The following is an 18,763-nucleotide window of genomic DNA, read 5'->3' on the forward strand; positions in this document are numbered from 1 at the left end:
CCAGCCAAAACTCACAGGTTCAGCATCTACTATGATGCTTGTGTACTTTTGGTACATGAACTGATCTGGTAGGTTTCGGATAGTTCTATAAAACTGGGTATGAATAATTATTTCTCCTGTCTGGCTTTTAGTGCGCATAGCACACTTGTCAAAGAATAGCTAGTGCTTAGGTTCCTTGCTAGCCGTTCTAGGAGTAATGCCGCATTGATCTTTATGGTGCTCTCTGGGCCTCTGGAGCTGTAGTTCTTCCAGGCTTGTGTTACATTGCTGGTATCTCACTGGTTTTATTTCTACATCTACCTCATAGAGTGCCCATTATTTTCTTATTTACGTAGTTTGGAGGGTAAGAATTAAGAGCAGGAACCTCTGGCAGTAACTCACACAGAGTAATGCTAATGTAACCACAGAAAAATTCTCAGCTAGGTCAGTACATCTGATCCAGTACATCTGTCTGGTAGTATGGCAGTCCTCTAAAATAACCTCCGTCTTGAAGCTTTCAACCTCTAGATCTTGCTGGCTGGCAGAAAGTGAAAATATAGTTCTTTGGTTTTTCTGTTTACTTGCCTGCCCTAAATCTGCTTGGAGCAGGCTGTGTGGTAAATAATCTTGCCTTTGACTGCTTGTGTCACTGTAGCAGCTGATGATAATGCAGCACTAGTGATATTTAAGGAAGCTGCTGTGTTCAGTAATGCTTACAAGTGCTACAAAGAAGGAAACCTTATTCTTTATTTTTTGTTTTTTGATGCAGACATTTGAGATCGTTAAGAAGTTGTGATTGAACAGGGAGCTGTGTGTTTGTGAGGCCTGTATTTTCCCTGGGAAACTAAAAGGAATGTTAAAGTTGATAGGATTTGACACGTTCAGGTCAGGATATGGCAGTTGAGTGCTTTGCTTTATATTCAGTACATTGCTTGTGAGATTACTTATACTCACAAAATAGATACAAATTTTATCTCTTCCTCTATGCTAAATGATGCTGGAGTGAAACTAAGAAGATTCTTGTCATGCTTGAGTGTTTGAAAAAGCTGTAAGTAACAGACATCCTGGAACTGCTTGTTTGTGGAATCGTAGAAATGATAGTACCACTGCTTGTATTTGGAGGATAACCGAAATTATAAGTAAGCTATCACTTTTTCTTATGAAAATGTGAGCTGTCGAATAGTTCTTGATCATGTTTTACAAAAGTGTTTGATTGCTTAGGAAATGAATTGTCTGGATTGTGGTGTTTTGTTTTTTTTTTTTAATGGCCCAAATGTCCTTTCAATCAAAGGTAGTTTCTCTGTAATGTTTAATGCAGTGAAGTTTCAGATGGAAAATGGTGTTCATTCCTCAGACTGAAATTTGAACAGCTTGCTTTTGCACCTTCAAGAATGTATGAAGAAATAGGTTGGGAGTGTGTTTAGAATGTCAGGGCAGGTGTGTTTTGAGGTCTCTTTTCCCCTTGTGTTACATAAAGTCTAATTTTTCTTAATTTTGAAACTTGCAGTTGTCTTTTGCTCTGGTATTTGAGAGAAGATTGTAAATTGTCTCGCAACAAAAGTGTGTGGATCCTAAGCCTCTGGTGTTTTGGATAAACAGTCTTCCTCTTTCACTTCTTTCTCTCTTGCATTGAAACCCAGCTGCACATAGTGCTTTCCTTTGAAAGGGATTTTGTGTTTATCTGACTTGTTTTGAATGCAGTAAAAGCTAGACCTCACTTTCTATCATATCTATCTGTTATTTAGTTTAACAAAATGCTGTATCAAACAATTTCAGTGGCATTTGGCTAGATTATAGATAGTGCTCAGATTAATAGCATTTCTGTAGTATGAGAGGTTTAGGGTTGGAAAGAGTATTCTCTAAACATGGTTCTTTGTCCACCTGTTATGTTCTTTTAGCTAGAATAAAAAACATGCTTTGAAATGAACTTGATAAGTTTATATCCTGTATTTTGCTGTGTGCTAAACATTGTTGGTTTTATGCAGTCATGAGTGGTTTTAGCTGACAGCTTTGGAGATGGGCTTAAAGCACTGAATAAAACTGCCTCCTTGTTAATGAATGCTGGAGGGAGCTGTAAAATGTTGGAAATAAGGATTGTTAAAGAAGTCATTATATGAAAGAACAGATTCCCTTACCCTTTGCTTTCTAAAAGGAAACCCTCTTGCGTTCTAATGCTCTTCTGGGATATTAATTATTGGAACTGGTATAGTAGTATCTTAAATGTGGGGGTTTGGTGGGCTTTTTCCTGTTAAAGCTAACTGCTCTTTTCCCCTACTAGTATCATTTGTATTGATACTTTTAAGAAAAGTATGCTGTGAGACTATAATCATTCCTTTCTCTGGCTGTACTGCTTAACTGATCTGCCTATGGAGGTTTTTGGCTACTAACTTGTTTGGAACTACCAGGTTACTTGACTGCATTAATTGAAGGTTATCCTGATGTTCTACAGACTACTATCTGTATTTGTATGTCCCTTTAGGCACCCTAGAGCATTTCTTTTTGACCAAACTCTTGTGCTGGTTAAATAGTTGTCTTAGACTAGCCTCTGCAGCAGATACCCTCCATTACTGCCTCGAAATACCTATTTCTATATTAACACATGCAACTGAAGATCTTTAATTTCTTTAATTAAAATTGCAATGCCAACTGAAACTTCAACAAAAACTTGCATCATTGCAATCTTTCAAAAGTGGTGGCATGGCAAGGGTCTGCTGTCTTTGATTTCACAAGTTATTTTCTGGAAAAAATAATCGAGGGCAAATAACAAACCACTTGCTAAGAAAAAATGTGGCTAAAGAGAGTGAGAAGTTTCTGCAGTAAGTTCCTCCTGCCCTAGAAAAATTATCTGCTAGTTTATATGAGTGTCAAAACTATGCTCCTGATGTGATCTCCATCATTTTACCTTACAAGTAGTTAGAGTAGTACAGCCCTGACTCCTGTATCCATCACCTGGTGACTGGTTGCTTTTGCTACTTTGCGTCTGTATTTTCATGCACTGTGTTTTGGAGGAAACTGGGTATGTAGTGTAAATAAAGGTGATTAAAAGTAGTTCTTACACAATCGATTTGGTATTTGCCAGCCAATAGCATCCTTTAACTTTCTGTATATGATGAAATTAGATGAGGTGTGAATTGTTTTGATTTGCCTGCTACTATCATGTTAGCTAAACATGCATGGGGATTAGGCAGTTGTATTTTCTAAAGTTCTCCCTGAACCAAACTTTTTTTTTTTTTCCTTCATATTGGGTAGCCCTGCTGATTGGGGGGGGGTGGGGTGGGGTGGTGGTGTTGGGAACATGTGGAGCAGGGCAGTTCAAAATAAGCAGCCTGTGAGCTGATCTGAACTGTAGGGTACCAGATAAGGGGAAGGGGAATGCCGATGGGAGGGACATGTGGACAGGGGGGATCCCATAGCAGCCATAAATAGGCTTTTTCACCTCTGAAATAGCTTTTTTGTTGTGGTTGTTGGAGTTTATTTGGTTGGTTGGTTGTTGTTGTTGGTTTTTTTCCCCCTGCAAACCAGAAAATTAACCAGTTCTCCTCCAGAACACTAAGGGAAGTCAAGTCACCCTGGAGAACCCCAGCTATTTCATGTGTGATTTCCTGTGGTGTTTTCAGTAGATAAGGTTCTTCTTAATTTTTATACTTTGTAGTGGAAGGAAGTAGTTTCTAGGTTATCTGATCTGCTGTAGGTGCCTCTGAAGATATTTTCTTTCTTTTTTCATTACTATGTGTTCGGTTTTTTTTTCTTGTGGGGTTTTTTTGTTTTGTTTTTATGGTATGCATAACCTTTTAGCCATGTGTTCAGCTAGCTAGGTAGGTAGTAGTTCAGCTAGGTATGGTAGGTTCCTAATGGTAGCAAGAGCAATTGGGAGCAACTTTTGAAGGGTAGCTAAAAAAAAATAAAATTAAAAATAACCCCTAATCAGTAGCCAGAGATGTAAATCAGCAGTCTCTGAAAGTACTGCTTAATAGCCATAGGGGTTAGCAGGTCAGACTGCATTTCACTGAGCCACTGCAACCTCTTTGAAGGCTCTAGGAGTGACAGGTAGCAGTAAATGAGGCAGGAACTGCTAAAATTTGATGCAGGGGAATAGAAGGCATATGATAAATACACAGGAGTGATCACTACACAAACAAGTACTCTGAAAGTGCCGGATGAAGGGAATACCTCTTCAAGTGTCTTGTGATAGTAGAACGACTTCGCAGATGCAAATTGTAAGAGCAAACACTTGTCTCCAAATAAAAAAAAAAGGCAAGATGATTATAGCCAGAATTAACTGCTCCAACATACCTTTCTCAGGGATGAGAAAGTTCACAGATGCAAAAACACTGCTCTTAATTGGGAAAAGAGATGAGATTATTTGGGACTTTGGAATTTGCTAGTTCAGATTTTCTTGCTCTGCAGGAAAACTGCTTTATTAAGCTGTACTACTGGTAGTGATTAGGAGGCATTTATGCCTACAGAGGTGTCTTAGCCAGCAGAGTCTGAGGTGGGACTCTGTCCTTTGTTCAGGACTTCCTCCAAGGTTGCATAAACCAAAGGTTTGGATCAGTGGCTCTTGTTACTCAAAGGATGGAAGCCCTTTGCTTACCCATGAGTTGCTCATTTCTGTAGTTGTTACTGTAACAAAAGCTCTACTTAGAGCTCAAACTAAACTAGTCTTCATTTTTTAAAATGTTTTCCTTCGGAAAGAAAAAAATAACAGACGGGATTTTAGCACATGAGCCTGCTGAGAAAAGGAGTAGAGAACAGGTTGTTTAGGTTCTTCGGTGTATTTGGCAGGAAGTGTAGGAGGCTTGCTTTGACCTGCATCTCCCTTGCTGTGTGCAAGAGGAGAGTTTTAACTGTAAATATATTGAAACAAGGTGGGGCAGCCTGGATTTTCCAGACTAACTGAAACAGAAATGTCATGGGTGGTCTGGGTCAAGCCTTTGAGTTGGGGATGGTCTAGGTGCTTCCTTGAAGTTCCATCTTGTTAGTCATTCTGTGATCAGGAAGCAACTGTACATTTTGCCCAAGGTATGCATGTTGTAATGGGGAAGGGACATCTTTGGAAGAGAGAAGGGAGCCTTGTGGTCAGCCTAGCCTTGCTGAGCTGCTTGTTGAATGCCAGGGAATGACGACAGTGAGGACAACAGTATCCTTCTCCTAGCCTCCAAGATACCTCAACATGAACTGTTTTCATGGTAATCCATTGTAGTTAGCTGTGAAGCTCTACACTGTTCAAGGAGCAGTCTTGTGTTCACTGCCAAAGCTTCACTACAGGAATAGGCTGATGATAACAATATCTCTGTTGGTGAAGGGTGCTTCCAAGACAAATTAATTGATTTAAGAATCATATGGAGGCAAGCTAAAACTTAGATTCATATTGAGTTAATATCTATGGTACTGCTACACAGTACCACAGAGTAGAGTCCAAAGCAGAAAATAAACCTGTAGTATCCTGTTGGTACAGAAGTACCACTCTTCTTTTGCTATTTGGCAACACATGCCAATGAGATTAAGTTTGAGAATAACTTCACTGTTCTGTTTCACTGAAATTCTCAGATAATTGGCAGACAGCAGCTGCTTGTTTTATGAAGGTCTGATACAGATAAACATCCCTGGAATAAGTAGTCATTTTTCTTGAAATAGTACATCAGTTCTTCTACATACAAAATAAATTGGTAGGATACAAGGGAGGATGGTGTAAAGAGTATGAAATACTGGCAGTGATATTACATAAAAGGAAACCCAAGTTATTTTGTGGTAGTGTTGCATATGCTGAAGCTTTCTGTTTGCATTTTAATACAAACCAGCATGTAACTTTTTCTTCCTTTTAGTCTGTGTTCAAGGGGGTAAATGTTGGATGCTTCAGCTGAAGAGGGCTTTGAAGTTAGGGTTTGAGAGTACAGCCCTGAAAATCTCTGGGGCTGGATATAGTGAAGGTGAATCTTTAGACTTCTACTGCTGTACATGTCATGATAACTGTAGACATACGGTACTTCCAAAGGAATCTCTTCTGCCCTCTCTACTGTTTTTCCCTTGTTGCTAATGTAAGTGCTTCTGTGGCTTTGCAGTAAACTGGAGAGCAAGGAACTGGTGTGGTTTAAAGCTAAATTTAAAGCATACATCTGGTTTTGTTTCCCCTTCAGGTGATCCAGGGAGAGAAGTAGCAGGAGCAAACTAGCAAATGGAAGGTGGGATTGCTGCTTTTGGCAGCAGCATTGGCCCACACTAGTTTGCTGATGGTAAAAATACAGTGTAACCACAAACGGAATTTTTGATGTGTGGAGCATATACTACTGGATGATACCAAACATGGAATGAGAATGTACGTAAAAGGAAATACTCTCTCAAGCCTGACTTCACTTCTGAAGCTTTGTTGTTTAGCGTAGCAGAGATGTTTTCTCTCACTCATTAGAGCTATGGAAACAACTGAACTGTAATGTGATCTGTTCATAGTGAAGCCTGTGAAATGGGATGGTTTGCATCTAAAAATGATGAGGTACACAGTAGAACTGTTAGTACTAGGTGAGGAAGGCAAAGTGGAATACTCCTTTTTGTCCAGGAGCAATGCTACCTGTGAAAATTATGACTTGTTCAGTTTGTAGTCTTTTAGGAGCTAGGTTGCATAGGTTAAAAAAAAAAAAACAAACCCAAACCAACATAAGCTACATACAGCAGCTTCTGTGTCTGGTAGAGTAGTAGATATTCCCTATAATTTTGAGGATGACTTCCCTGCGTTGAAGTTTAACTTTTCAAGGTGCAGGTCAAGATTTCTTGAGCTCTTGTACTAAATAAGAGACCTTGTTTACTCTTTGCCACTGGCTAAGCTTGATCCTTTAAAGGAACAACTAAACAAACAAACAAAAAGCCTATGTTACAGGCCTTGTTGATGATCTCTGAAATAGTCAAGTAAGTTCTTACAAGGCTTGTAGAAAACAGGAACTAGCCACAGTGCTCACAGCATGCGAGGGTGTGTGGTCTTGCTCTCCAGGCAGCCATGAATGCATGCAGGGGAGAGGCTTTCATTACGTATCTCAACCATGGGAAAAACTTAATTGAAGTTTGCAGTTCTTATATACCAATGTCCTCAACTGTTTGATGTAAATCTGTAGGAAACTGGCTTTGATAATTATGATGCCCATAACCTATGGAGCACCACTCCCTTATTTGCAAGGAGTAGTGCTATCAACAGAGCTAATTATCCCACAAGGTTTCATAATGCTAGTTGTCCCAGCATTGCTGTCACTGAGAAGCATTTGGGAAGAGTGTAGGGCTGCTTTTACCACATTCATTGGTCTGACATTTTGAAACATCTGGAGGACTTCAAAAGTGTCCCATAGATCTGCGTGTGAAGAGGCTCATCTCAAAAGTGGTCATTGGGTCTCTGAAATTTGATTATTTTGTCCCCGTTTTTTTTTTTTTTATTAGTTGGAAAGAACATTTTGTTCTAGGCTTTTTGGTGGGGTGTGGGAGAATTCCAGCTGCAGGCTGTCTTTTGGAAGTGCTAGCCATCTTGTGAAGCAAAACATTGGCATAAAAATGTGCTGGTTCCTAAGATGCACTGGGCTTCTGGAGCTATTGTAAGGGTGCAGAGAGAAGAGAAATGGGATGATCTTTTTGGAGAGGGGTTGTGAGAGGGTTCAACAAGGAGCTTCTGTTTATGGAGCTCCAGTTGGTTGTGGAGAAGCTTGGGGTCTCAGAGTGTTCAGTAGCAGGGAGTTTGTGCCTTTAGTCCTTGTCCCTCTTCTTCCTGTGCAGTTTGATCCAGTTGTTGCTCACCAATGTGCTGCTCAGTAGGGCAGTTGAGAAAAATGAAGGAATGGAGAGGGCTGCTTCTCTTGTTGTAGCTCCTTGTGCTGGTGCTTAGAAAAGCTGACCTTGCAAGGGGTGGGTGGACATGCCTGCATTCCTCCTCCCGAGTACTGAAACCCACTGTGTCCTGCAAGACAGCTCAGCTTAGAAAGGCAGCGACTTGCCAAGGATTGCTGCCTCGAGCAATCAGAGTTGTGCACTTGCCAGCACAGGGTGGTGGGTGGGTGCAGGTCCTGTTGCTGCTGACAAGATCCTGTGACATTACTTCTGGTTCATTTGGTATGTAGATGGTTTGGGTAGTGGCAAGGAAAAGTGTGGCTCAAGTGCTGTGGGGAGGGTTTCTTTGTGGTGAATAAGTTGAGTCCTGGCCTAGAAAAAAATGAAGGCATCTGCTGGCTGTGGAGAGGAAAGAGGCAAGTTTGGACACTTTTTTTTTTTTTTCCTGTGAAACACGTATGCCTGGTAATTGATCTGCCTCTTTTCACCAGTGTCAGATCAAAATAAAACTTGCAGGTCTGTAATTACAACATAAACAGTAAAACTACTACTCTATTTCAACTGCCCTTTTGTACAAATGAGACTCTAGAAATTGGCACAATTGCTAATCAGGATGAATGAATTGAACTTTCACTTTGCTTGCACATGCTTCCTATTTAAAGTTTCCAAAAGGCCTTTTAACCTTGAACAGCTTCTTTCTTTCTCTTTCAAGATAATTAAATCCCAAGGACCTGAAATGAAATCAAGCAGCCTTTCCCAGTTACAATTTTTTTTGTGAAGATGAGGAAAAACCAAATAAAATCATCCTACTAGCTTGGTTTTAACTTTCAATGGAACTACTTAGGTTCAGTCCTGCTTAACAGTTACACAAATACAAAAAGTGAAATTACAGAATACAAAGCTAGTGATGATTTTGTCAGGTTCTCAGATAAAAATACTTGTAGAAAGAATGTTGTCTTCAGGCAAGCTAAAACTTGCTGGCATATTCATGGTAACATAATGTCTTTGAAAGAAAGCATGTGTATATAATTTGTAAGATTCAAGCTGGAGAATTAAATCATTCGTATTTTAAGGCCTGGTGTTTAAGTTGCCTGGGGATCATACTGATACCGTATGTCTTTCTAGGAATTGGTCTCTTGTGATGAGGATCTGCTGTCTTAACTGAGTGCTACTCTCCTGTGTAGGGTTAATAATAAGTTTCAGGATACTAGTAGGCCTAGCATGAAAGAAGTGATTTACTCATGTTGTTGTTCTGCTGTGCTGTGGAATCTCTTAATATTCCAGAGATACGATAGCCTTCCCTGTGAAAATAGGGGTGAGAAGAACAAGTTCATTTGTAGTCCAGCTGTAAAGCTCTTCATTATGTCTAGCATCAAGTGTTAAATGTATATTGAAAAAAAAGTCTGGTTTTATGCTCTAGAGTACTTAAATTTGAGATGTACTCAATCTTAAATCTGTTCTTGTTTGTGCTCACAAATATTTATCAGTCCTACAATTCAGACACTGTGCGTGTGATGTTTTAAACTATCTTACTGTGTGACACCAGGTTATCCTTACCCAAAGAAAACAGTAAGTCTTCTGCAGGGCAGTGCTCCAGAGCCTTAACAATGAGACCACTTGCTTTCATCCATAACCCATTTCTCATTTGTTTGCAAAAAGATACAGGGCTCTCCAACTGCATTCTCGTTACACAAATTAGTTAGTTACATACACAGAATGTAATGTCAAGGAACATTACCCTTTAATGTTATTTTCTGTACTTCTTTTCCTAGTCAGCGATGGTCATAGAACTGCTCTTACAGTCCTAGCTGAGTGGCTTTTGGCCTTCTGCAGGTCTACCAACAAATGATTTTGATCTGCAGATAGTTTGGATGTAGAGCCAAATCACTTTGAGGTGTATCTCTAAGCAGATAATGAGTTCTATCTTTTTTGGTTTTTCAGTCTCCCCTGCTTGACAGGAAGTTAGTCACCTTTAAATCTTTCTCTTGCTATTCCTTTTCATAATCTTTTCCTGACTGTGATATTAACTTTTAATCATAAAGGCTGTAGGAGAGGGTGTATGTGATCAACATAGAATAGACCTCACCAGTAAGACAAATGAGACTTGTAAGTGGAATAACTTCTGTAGTTCTTCAGGTAAAAGTGTGAAATCTGAGGATCAGGCATGAAAGAGACTTCTCTGCAGTGAAGTAAAATTCCTGAGCTGAGAGTTAGCAAGAATGCTACAGGTGACAGTGCTGTGATGAGAAGCCTCATCCTCAACCTGTCCTAAATCTTTGGGCTGGGTGGCAGTGAGTTCCCTGCTCATGCAATGCAAAGATTTTAAGTTGATCCCTTCCCTGGGGAAGGAGTTATGTCCACCTGAGGCTGAAGACTTCTCTGAGTAATTAGTCTGTTGGGTCTCTGTCCTCAGAGAGAGATGAAAGAACTGTTGAAGGCTACTGTGTTACACCTGATGAAGGAAGTCAGTGAGTCTGCAGATAGTCACATAAATTAAAAACACTTGCATCTTCTTTCCTTAATAGATGAAGCCTTTAGGACTAGAGTTTAAAAACAACAAAAGTGGGGAAAAAAACCCAACTGAAAAGTCGTGAGTAGAATAAATTTCTCTTTCATCTAATTTTACTTTCCCTAAATTACTTTGTTTTTCCAAATCATGCCTATTCTTTCTTGTCTTCTCCATTCCTGCATGAGATGTGAGAAGGCCATCATAGGGTAAAAACCCACCATTTTTTTAAAATTCCCCATTTTTTGAAATTACTGGGAAGACTGAGGGATTATTCTCCAAAGTTCCTTTGATTCTAGAAGTAAAATAATATTTCATCAGCTTAACTACTCAATATTTCATTAGTAGTTTATTATTTTGTTAAGGATGAACAAGATATCTATCATTGGCAGGTAAAGAATATTTGAATATTCGTAATTCAGGAAACAAAACTTACCATGGTGGTTCTTGCTTTTGCCCCATGCATTTGATGATATCAGGCTATTGTGACCAAATTGCTTCTCTCCTTTTCTGTATTCCAATTTGGTGGTGGTTTATGCCAAACTTTTTTTGTTTATTTCCAGGTATAATGGATCCCTCCCTAACGGTGACAGAGGGCGCAGGAAAAGCAGATTTGCCCTTTATAAGCGACCAAAGGCAAACGGAGTTAAACCCAGCACCGTTCATGTGATTTCTACTCCTCAAGCATCAAAGGTATGGGGCAGTGGGGAATATCCTGTTTTTTCTGATGATCCTGGGTGGTGAACATCTCCTGTATTACTGCTGATTTACCTTGCTGCTGGTCCATTCTTTCGTAGTCAGATATATTTGTTTTAATGAAAAGACTGCAGTGGACTTTCTTTCTGGGAGTATAATCTTCAATTTTAATCCAGTTACCTGTTTAAAATAGTCTTTAACTTGAGGTATGAGAGAACTTCTCTGCTGCTGTTCGAAAAGTTGACTTTGTCAGTGCTGAGCCATGGGGTAGTCAGGTGATGCAAATACAATCAGTGTGTTAATGTCTTTCTTACTGGGTTGGTGTGTCTCTTTCCCCTTCAGGAAGGTACACATAGTATAAATAAAGTAGTGAATGCCTCTGTGCCTTTCATTTTTGTTGATAATAATGGTATTGTATATGTTACCTGAAGTTTGGTGTCGATGAAGGTGAAAAAGCAGTACATATATTAACATAATTTATGGAGGAAAAGCAGTAAAGTAAATATATCAGTACAGTAATATCTTAATATATATAACTGTCCAGTTAGAGTTCTGGTTATGGAGCACATTTTAAGCTGCAAAAAGTCGTGCAATGTCTCCTCTCAAAGCCTTTCTCCTAGAAGCAAAAAGTGACTAGAGTCATTGGAGGGGGAGTTCTGTGGTGATGACGCACAAATGGATGGGTTGTAAGAGGTGTACATCACTTTTACTGAAATACATATCAGGGGAGGGAGAGAACCTACACCATTCTCAGATGTGTGCTAACTTAGACCAAGAGAGGAATACCATTTAATACATAGTATAGGCTTATATTTTCATTTACAATACATACCAGACACAGTAAGCACCTAAACTTATCAAAATCTACAATATCAGAGCTTGTTATTTTTAAAGATTGTATAGGGTATGCCTATAGCAGCTAAATACGTAGTTTCTGTAAGTATTTTTCAGTGTCTGTATCTTCAAAATGAAAGCATTTGGAAATTACATCTTTCTGACTAAATAAACTTTCACAATAGGCCTGTGGTATATGTTTGTATGTTGGTAACTCTGGTCTGTTGCTTAAAATTTAACAAATAAAAAAAAAGTGTTATATAAAATACTAGCTGATGGGAATATACACATGTTCTTGGTGGACAGTATTAATCATTTGGACTGCAGACAGTATTTCAGCATTTGAGTTGCAAAATGTTTAAATACCTGGCAGACATTGCAAGCTCTCTGGTTAATGTTCATTTATGGTGTTACTGTAGTGAAGATAAAATGTGTGCTGTACAAATTAGTGCCCTTATAAAGATAGCACAGGGCTGAGACATTAAAGCCCCTCCTTTGAGGATTTGGATTCAGGTAGATATATCGGGTTGAATGTGTTCTTTTGCACTTTCTCTGAACCCTTATAAAAGCTCTTTTGTGTATTTATACTGTTGTCTGGCACAAGGCTGGTGGACTTGTGCCAGAACAGTGATGCAGTTGATTCCCGTTAGTGCTCTTCCGATGCACAGAAAGAAATCTTACATTTTAAAACTCTTAGGTAGACTTTTCTGACATCTTAGACACCAGAGCCTAAATCTGTTTCACTGGGGATGGTTTCTGCATACAGCTGCTGTGAATGACTGCAGAAACATAGACCAATTAAAAAAAAGTGAGCTGCTTTGTTCTTGAAAAATAATGTGCAGCTTGACCTCAGGAGTTTTGTTCTGCTCTCAGTCTGTAAGCCTAACTCTTTTAGGAAGATAAAACAGGGCTGCATAGGATATTAAAAAGTTTTCTTTCTCTACATCCTTCCTTGTAACTTTCCAGATACCAGTTCTCTGTTTTGCTTTGCTTGACTGTCACTGTAAACTGAGGCAGAAATTTTTAGAGTACTGATGCTTTTTGTGTGGTGGATTTAGAAGTGGGTAAAGCAGTGATTGTCTCCATTTGTTTTGCCTTTGCTGTAGCACGGATGCTTGAGTAGGGTGCATGGCTGGGTTTGTGCTAATTGCATTAATGCAGCAGCTCAAGAACTGTAACTGCCACCAGTTTCGAGTGTCAGCTTGAAAACTGCAATAGATCATAAGAGGATGCTCGTCATGTTCCATTGTCTCTGCTATGCAGGTGTCAAGGACAGCTGGAGTAGCATTTTTTTCTGTAGTAAATTTAGCTGAGTTAATTGCATATGAATCAGTGCCTTTTGTGTTTTCCACTGGAATACTTGTGGTTTTGCCACTCTGCCTTCTGGAGTTGCCAAAGAAAGTTTAGACTTGTTTGGCCTTCTGAGGAAGCGGGAGAACTGGCTACCCTCAATTTGGGGAAGGATGAGGTTCTTAATGACTTCTTTGCCTCAGTCTTCACTGGCAAGTGCTCTGAGCACACCTCTCAAGTCTTTGAAGGCAGATGCAGGGACTGTGGGAATGAAGGCCTTAAGCCCACTGTAGGAGAGGATCAGGTTTGAGTTCATCCTAAGAATCTGAATGAGCACAGGTCCATGGGACCTGAGACATCCATCCACAGGTCCTAAAGGAGCTGGCAAATGAAGTTAAGCCACTGTCCATCATATTTGAAAAGTCACGGCAGTCGAGAGAAGTTCCCTTCATCCAGGGGGACCTTGACATGCTTGACAGGTTGGCCAGTGCCAACCTCATGGAATTTAATAATGTGAAGTACAAGGTCGTACACCTGGTCAGGGCAATCCCAGGCACAGCTACAGGCTGTGGGTGGAGAAGTGATTCAGAGCAGCCCTGCAGAGAAGGACTTGGGGGTGCTAATCAATGAGAAACTGAATATTGGCTGGCAGTGTGAGCTTGCAGCCCAGAAAGCCAACAATATCCTGAGCCGCATCAAAATGAGCGTAACCAGCAGGTTGAAGGTGATCCTGTCCGTCTGTTCTGCTCTTGTGAGACCCCAGTTGGAGTACTGTGTGCGGTTCTGGTGTTCTCAGCGTAAGAAGGACATGGAGCTGTTGGAGCAAGTCTAGAGGAGGGCCACAAGGATAATAAGGGGACTCGAGCATCTCCTGTAGGAAGATGGGCTGAGAAAGTTGGAGCTGTTCAGCCTGGAGAAGAGGAGGCTGTGTGAGGACCTCATAGCAGCCTTCCAATATCTGAAGGGGACCTATGAGGATGCTGGATTGAGACTCTTCAATAGGGGCTGTAGTGATTCATAGAATCGTAGAACAGTTTGGATTGGAAGGGACCTTCAAAGGTCATCTAGTCCAAACGCCCTGCAATTAGCAGGGACATCTTCAACTACATCAGGTTGACCAGAACCACATCGAGCCTGGCCTTGAATGTGTCCAGGGATGGCGCATCCACCATCTCGCTGGGCAACCTGTGCCAGTGTTTTACCACCCTCATTGTAAAAAAATTTTTCCTCACATCCAGCCTGAATCTTTTTTAAAACTGTCACCCCACGTCCTATCACAGCAGGCCCTGCTAAGAAGTATCTCCCTATCTTTCTTATAGGCCCATTTTAAGGACTGAAGGGCTGCAGTAAGGTGTCCCTGGAGTCTTCTCCAAGCTGAACATCCTCAACTCTCAGCATTTCCTCATAAGAAAGGTGCTCCATATTGAGGGCCTTAATACACCCTGTCTATATAAAATAGTATGATCCCAGTTTCTGCTAAGCAAAGATACTCAGGTTCCCATATATATCCAGTCTTTGATTCAGTGGGCTGTTAGGTTAACACTTTCCCCCTGTGCAAGCATAGTTGGAACATCAGTTTGTTCCCTCCTCTTCATAGCCATTAGCAGCATCCTTGTTGGATGTTGTTAGTTGGAGTTGTTTTTGTGGAACGAGTGCTGACAGCTGGTGTTAACAATGAGGTTACTGGTGATGCTGAATACTGAAGACCTGTAATACCCCCATGACTTCAGGTTTGTGCACATTTAAATTTCTTTATTGGTTTCCAATGTTTTGGAATTATTTCCGTGGATGTGAATTTTAGAAAAATGAAGGAGCTTCATGCCATAGTTCGAGTAACTCAAATGCACATTAAGAAGCTTGAATTGTTGACATTAGCCCTCAGGATTACCTAGGATTACTGTGGAAGTATGAATGAATTCTCGAGTTCTGGAGTTTGAGACCTTCCCAAGTATTGTGTCAGTGGGCAGGAGAATAAAACTAGCAAGCACTAAAAGTACTCCATTCTAGCAAGTAAATGTTGTGATTTGATACCGGTTTCTTGCTACTGACTTGATAGAAGATTGCAAATGTCTTAAATTACTGCAGACCCCCCACACCCCCTTTAATATTGTTTTATGGTGGTTTGTCTTGGTATTTATTATGTCTGTCTGTCTTGGGATCAAAATTTTCCTTTGGTAACCTGTAGTAGATAAAGACAACCTGTTTTTTCCCCTATGAAATTACTATTTCAAGCTGACTGGGGGAAGATCTTTCCCACTTCAAGTCCAATTACCTGCCGACTTGGCTTCTGCTTTGTGCTATCACAACAGCAGCTTGTATAGTCACTGGCTGCGTTTCTGCAGCTCAAATCAAGCTTCATGTTGCTACTGGAGAAGAACAAAATGCAGCCAGACAAGTAATTACTAGGTGGGGAAGAGAGCTGCAATTTGTGCTTTGAGTGATGAGATAAAATGAAAGTATAGGATTCTTGTGATTAGTTATCTACTGTAGATATTGCATCTGCTTTGACATACTTCATGAATTTTGAGTAAAAAGACCAGAAATCCTTTTGGCACTGACAGCTTTTTGATGTTTGCTCTGGATGAGAGCTGTAAAGCTCAGCTGCTGTCAGGAGGATGCTGTGCCTGTCAGTGGCTTTTGTCTTTCCTATTGGGCTTATTTATGGTGTAATCAGTTCACGGAGCACTAATTTGTTCTGAAGTAACTTAATCACATAGGTATCTTGAGAGACTTGAGTTGTGCAGAGGCAGCTTTTTCTTGCCTCATCAGACTGAGTCTGCCTGATAGTTTCCTTGGTGTAATGTCCTTGTTTTCTATTAAATGAGCTTCACAATAACATGCTAAGTCCCTGTCCCCTTGCCCTTGCAGATAGTAGGGAATGGTTAGAAGAAAATAGTTAGACCAATTTCATTAGTAGGGCTTAATAAATAACAACTGTAACTTGGTTTGAAGCTCTCCTTCCTGAGCTTTTGGGACCTATTAAGCAGAATGCATGTCAAAGGTTTTGGAAAATAATTTTATAGTGTTTTCTGACAAAAACCAGATGTTTAGTGAAGGAAGGCGATTAAAAATTGCTGAGGACTACAACAATTTCTTTTTTTTTAATGACTTAAAGTTGCTTTTTGTTTTCATGCTCTCCCTTCAGAGGGTAGACAAAAGATCAAAAAATGCTTTCCTTGTAAACTGTTTAAACTACATCTGCTCTAAATCAATGTTTAGAGTAGGTCCTACTTTAATTTGGGTGCCCTTTGAAAGCAGAGGAAGATGAAGTGATCCCCAGAACTAGTGTTAAGAAACTCATTAGTGTTACATTTCCCCCTATGCTTCCACTTTACTTCCTGCAGGGAAGTGCAACCCACTGCTGTGCAGTATCTGTCAGTTTGCAACTTCCTTTACCCTGTCAGAAATAACCTGGGGGAGTTTGGTCTTGTGGTAATGGAGAGCTAAGTAAAGACTGTATCCCAGCTGAGTTTAACATGCTGTAATGTAAGGTCAGATGCTGCAAACCTTTGCTGTCCATCAGGGAATATCCTCAATTGTTTGTGCCACTGGAAGAGCTTTAAATAGTATTTGTACTACAGGCAGCAGAGCCACTCATTTCATTGACAGATAACAATTTCACTACTCTAGCTTTATGTAGCAAGACTTGTTTAAAACTGTCGTGGTCCAATTTCACTGGGTTCTGCATGCTTGCCTTCCATTCCTAGGATTTAGAGTGGAAACTTTAGACCACCTACTGTAGTGGTGAAGGTCTGTCCTGTTCTGCATTTATTCGACTTGGACTCTTACTGGCTGGAATGGGTCTGGTATTAGAAGTGCATGTCTCCTGAGAGCTGGGCTGGTTGGAGCCTCTGGAAAGTTAAGAGAAAACACAAAACTGGTTTCGGATCAAATGAAGCTGCATGGACTGAGTGTAATGTTCCTGCTTGTGTGGTGGTAATGCCTTTTGTTGAACTTGCTCTCGGGGATAGCACATCATTGCAAGTTGGCATTGCTAATTGAGAACCTCCCTAGAATATTAAAAAGTGAGGGCAATCTACTGTTGTGTTCCAGGTGTTTGGGTGGGCTGTGCTGCAGCACAGTTATGAACAGCCTGATGACTACAGGGGCTTGTACACAGTTGCAAGAATCTGGGACTGTTAGGAATAATAATGGAGGAGTTTCTAGCTACCGCTTTGGAAATATGCTTCATCACCTCTGTTGTGGGGGGACTTTACGGAAGTCTGAAGTGCAATTTTCGCATTAGCTTTGAACTTCAAAGCCACTGTAGAGACAGACATTTGGATTCTAGACTGTATAGAATTAGCACGTATGACACAGAACCTGTCCTTGACTGAGACTTGCACCGCAGAACTGAAGACAGATACCCTGGCATTTTAAAGAGGCAGTGTGCACATTTTTCTTGTCTTACCCTCTTTCAGTGAAATGAAAGGTTACTGGAGTATTTATGAATGTTGCACCTGTAGGTCTTTTCATGCTCAAAAGAAAATGTGGGAACACGCAGCTAATGACATGTATGCTTTTCCTGTTATCTTGAACTTTAATGTCCAAATTAAATTGTTTTAAATGGATAGAATGTTGCATTTTGGAAAAATCAGGTAGTACATACTCAGTCACAGCAGTATGGAACAGCTCCCCTGGAACAAAGGAGTTGGAACTGCATCAAAGAGTAGAGACTCCTATGCTTCAAGGCTTTGTTGAGAGGGGCAATTATTTTGAAAACACAGAAAGCAATTCAAGCTTCATGGGCCAACAGTAACTTTTCAAAGAAACAAACAGCTGCTATTCCTGTTTTACAAATTAGAGAATACTTATTTTCCAGACTGCTTTGAGATTTTGTTGATGGAAGGAACAAAATCTGACTATTTCTCTTTTTCAGAGTATTTTTATTTTTTCTGTTCACTAGGTGAAGTACTAGAGGGGTGACTCTCTTGTGAGACAAGGTTCCTCATGCTACTGTTTATAGGGCTCTTGTCTGAGATGTGTTTTATGCTTTCTTTTAGATGAGGGACTACTTTGTTTCGTGATCTTGCTCCTATTCAACACCAAAGACCTCACAAAGATTTTTAGGAGAAAATAGCGAGTACTTTATCAGGATAATCTCTTGAAGGGATGGATCCCCAGCAAAGTTGTTATGGTGATGCTTCATTTGCTGAATGCTTCAAGCTCTTTAGTGTCTTTGACAGTCATAAAAGCAATTCAGAATTCTTTAGCACTATGGGTTTGCATCTACAAGATCATTATCTTTTTTTGATCATCTCATGAGCTTTCCTTTCATTGCAACAAGCTTGTCTAGCCATTGGGTCTACATCAGAGCTTGTACTTACATGACCTCCATGCAAGACTGTGTGGTGTGTACAGACTTGTCCTTAAATTCTGCATATGTCTATTGTCCGTAGTGCTTCTGTCAGTATTTCAGGAAGTTCTGGACTCTGCAGATGCCTATTGTGAGATAATGTGTGTGGCAATATATACCTTGGCCTTCTAATTTCAGTAATAGCAGATGCCTATCGCTTTGACTTGAGGAAGCTCATTAAAGGCCCAGCGCTGCCAACTTGCTTGGTTATATAGTACTCTTGTTTTCCTCCAGCTCCATATCAGAGTGAGCTCAGAAAGATCTCTCCTACACTGAGTTTTCAGTCAGGGAATGATGGATGC

General features: G+C 40.3%; 1 protein-coding gene across 3 annotated transcripts in view; it reads left to right on the forward strand.

Annotated features, from left to right (window-relative positions):
- PELI2 (pellino E3 ubiquitin protein ligase family member 2) overlaps positions 1 to 18,763 on the forward strand; it is a 74,598-nt gene that overhangs the window by 15,355 nt on the left and 40,480 nt on the right. For all 3 annotated transcript variants that reach the window (XM_065685289.1, XM_065685288.1, XM_065685287.1), the window contains exon 2: positions 10,849 to 10,978. In XM_065685289.1, coding sequence (XP_065541361.1) covers positions 10,849 to 10,978 — 130 coding nt within the window. The remainder of the gene's footprint in view (positions 1 to 10,848; positions 10,979 to 18,763) is intronic.

Source organism: Lathamus discolor, chromosome 6 (genome assembly GCF_037157495.1).
Source record: "Lathamus discolor isolate bLatDis1 chromosome 6, bLatDis1.hap1, whole genome shotgun sequence".
Lineage (NCBI taxonomy): Eukaryota > Metazoa > Chordata > Aves > Psittaciformes > Psittacidae > Lathamus > Lathamus discolor.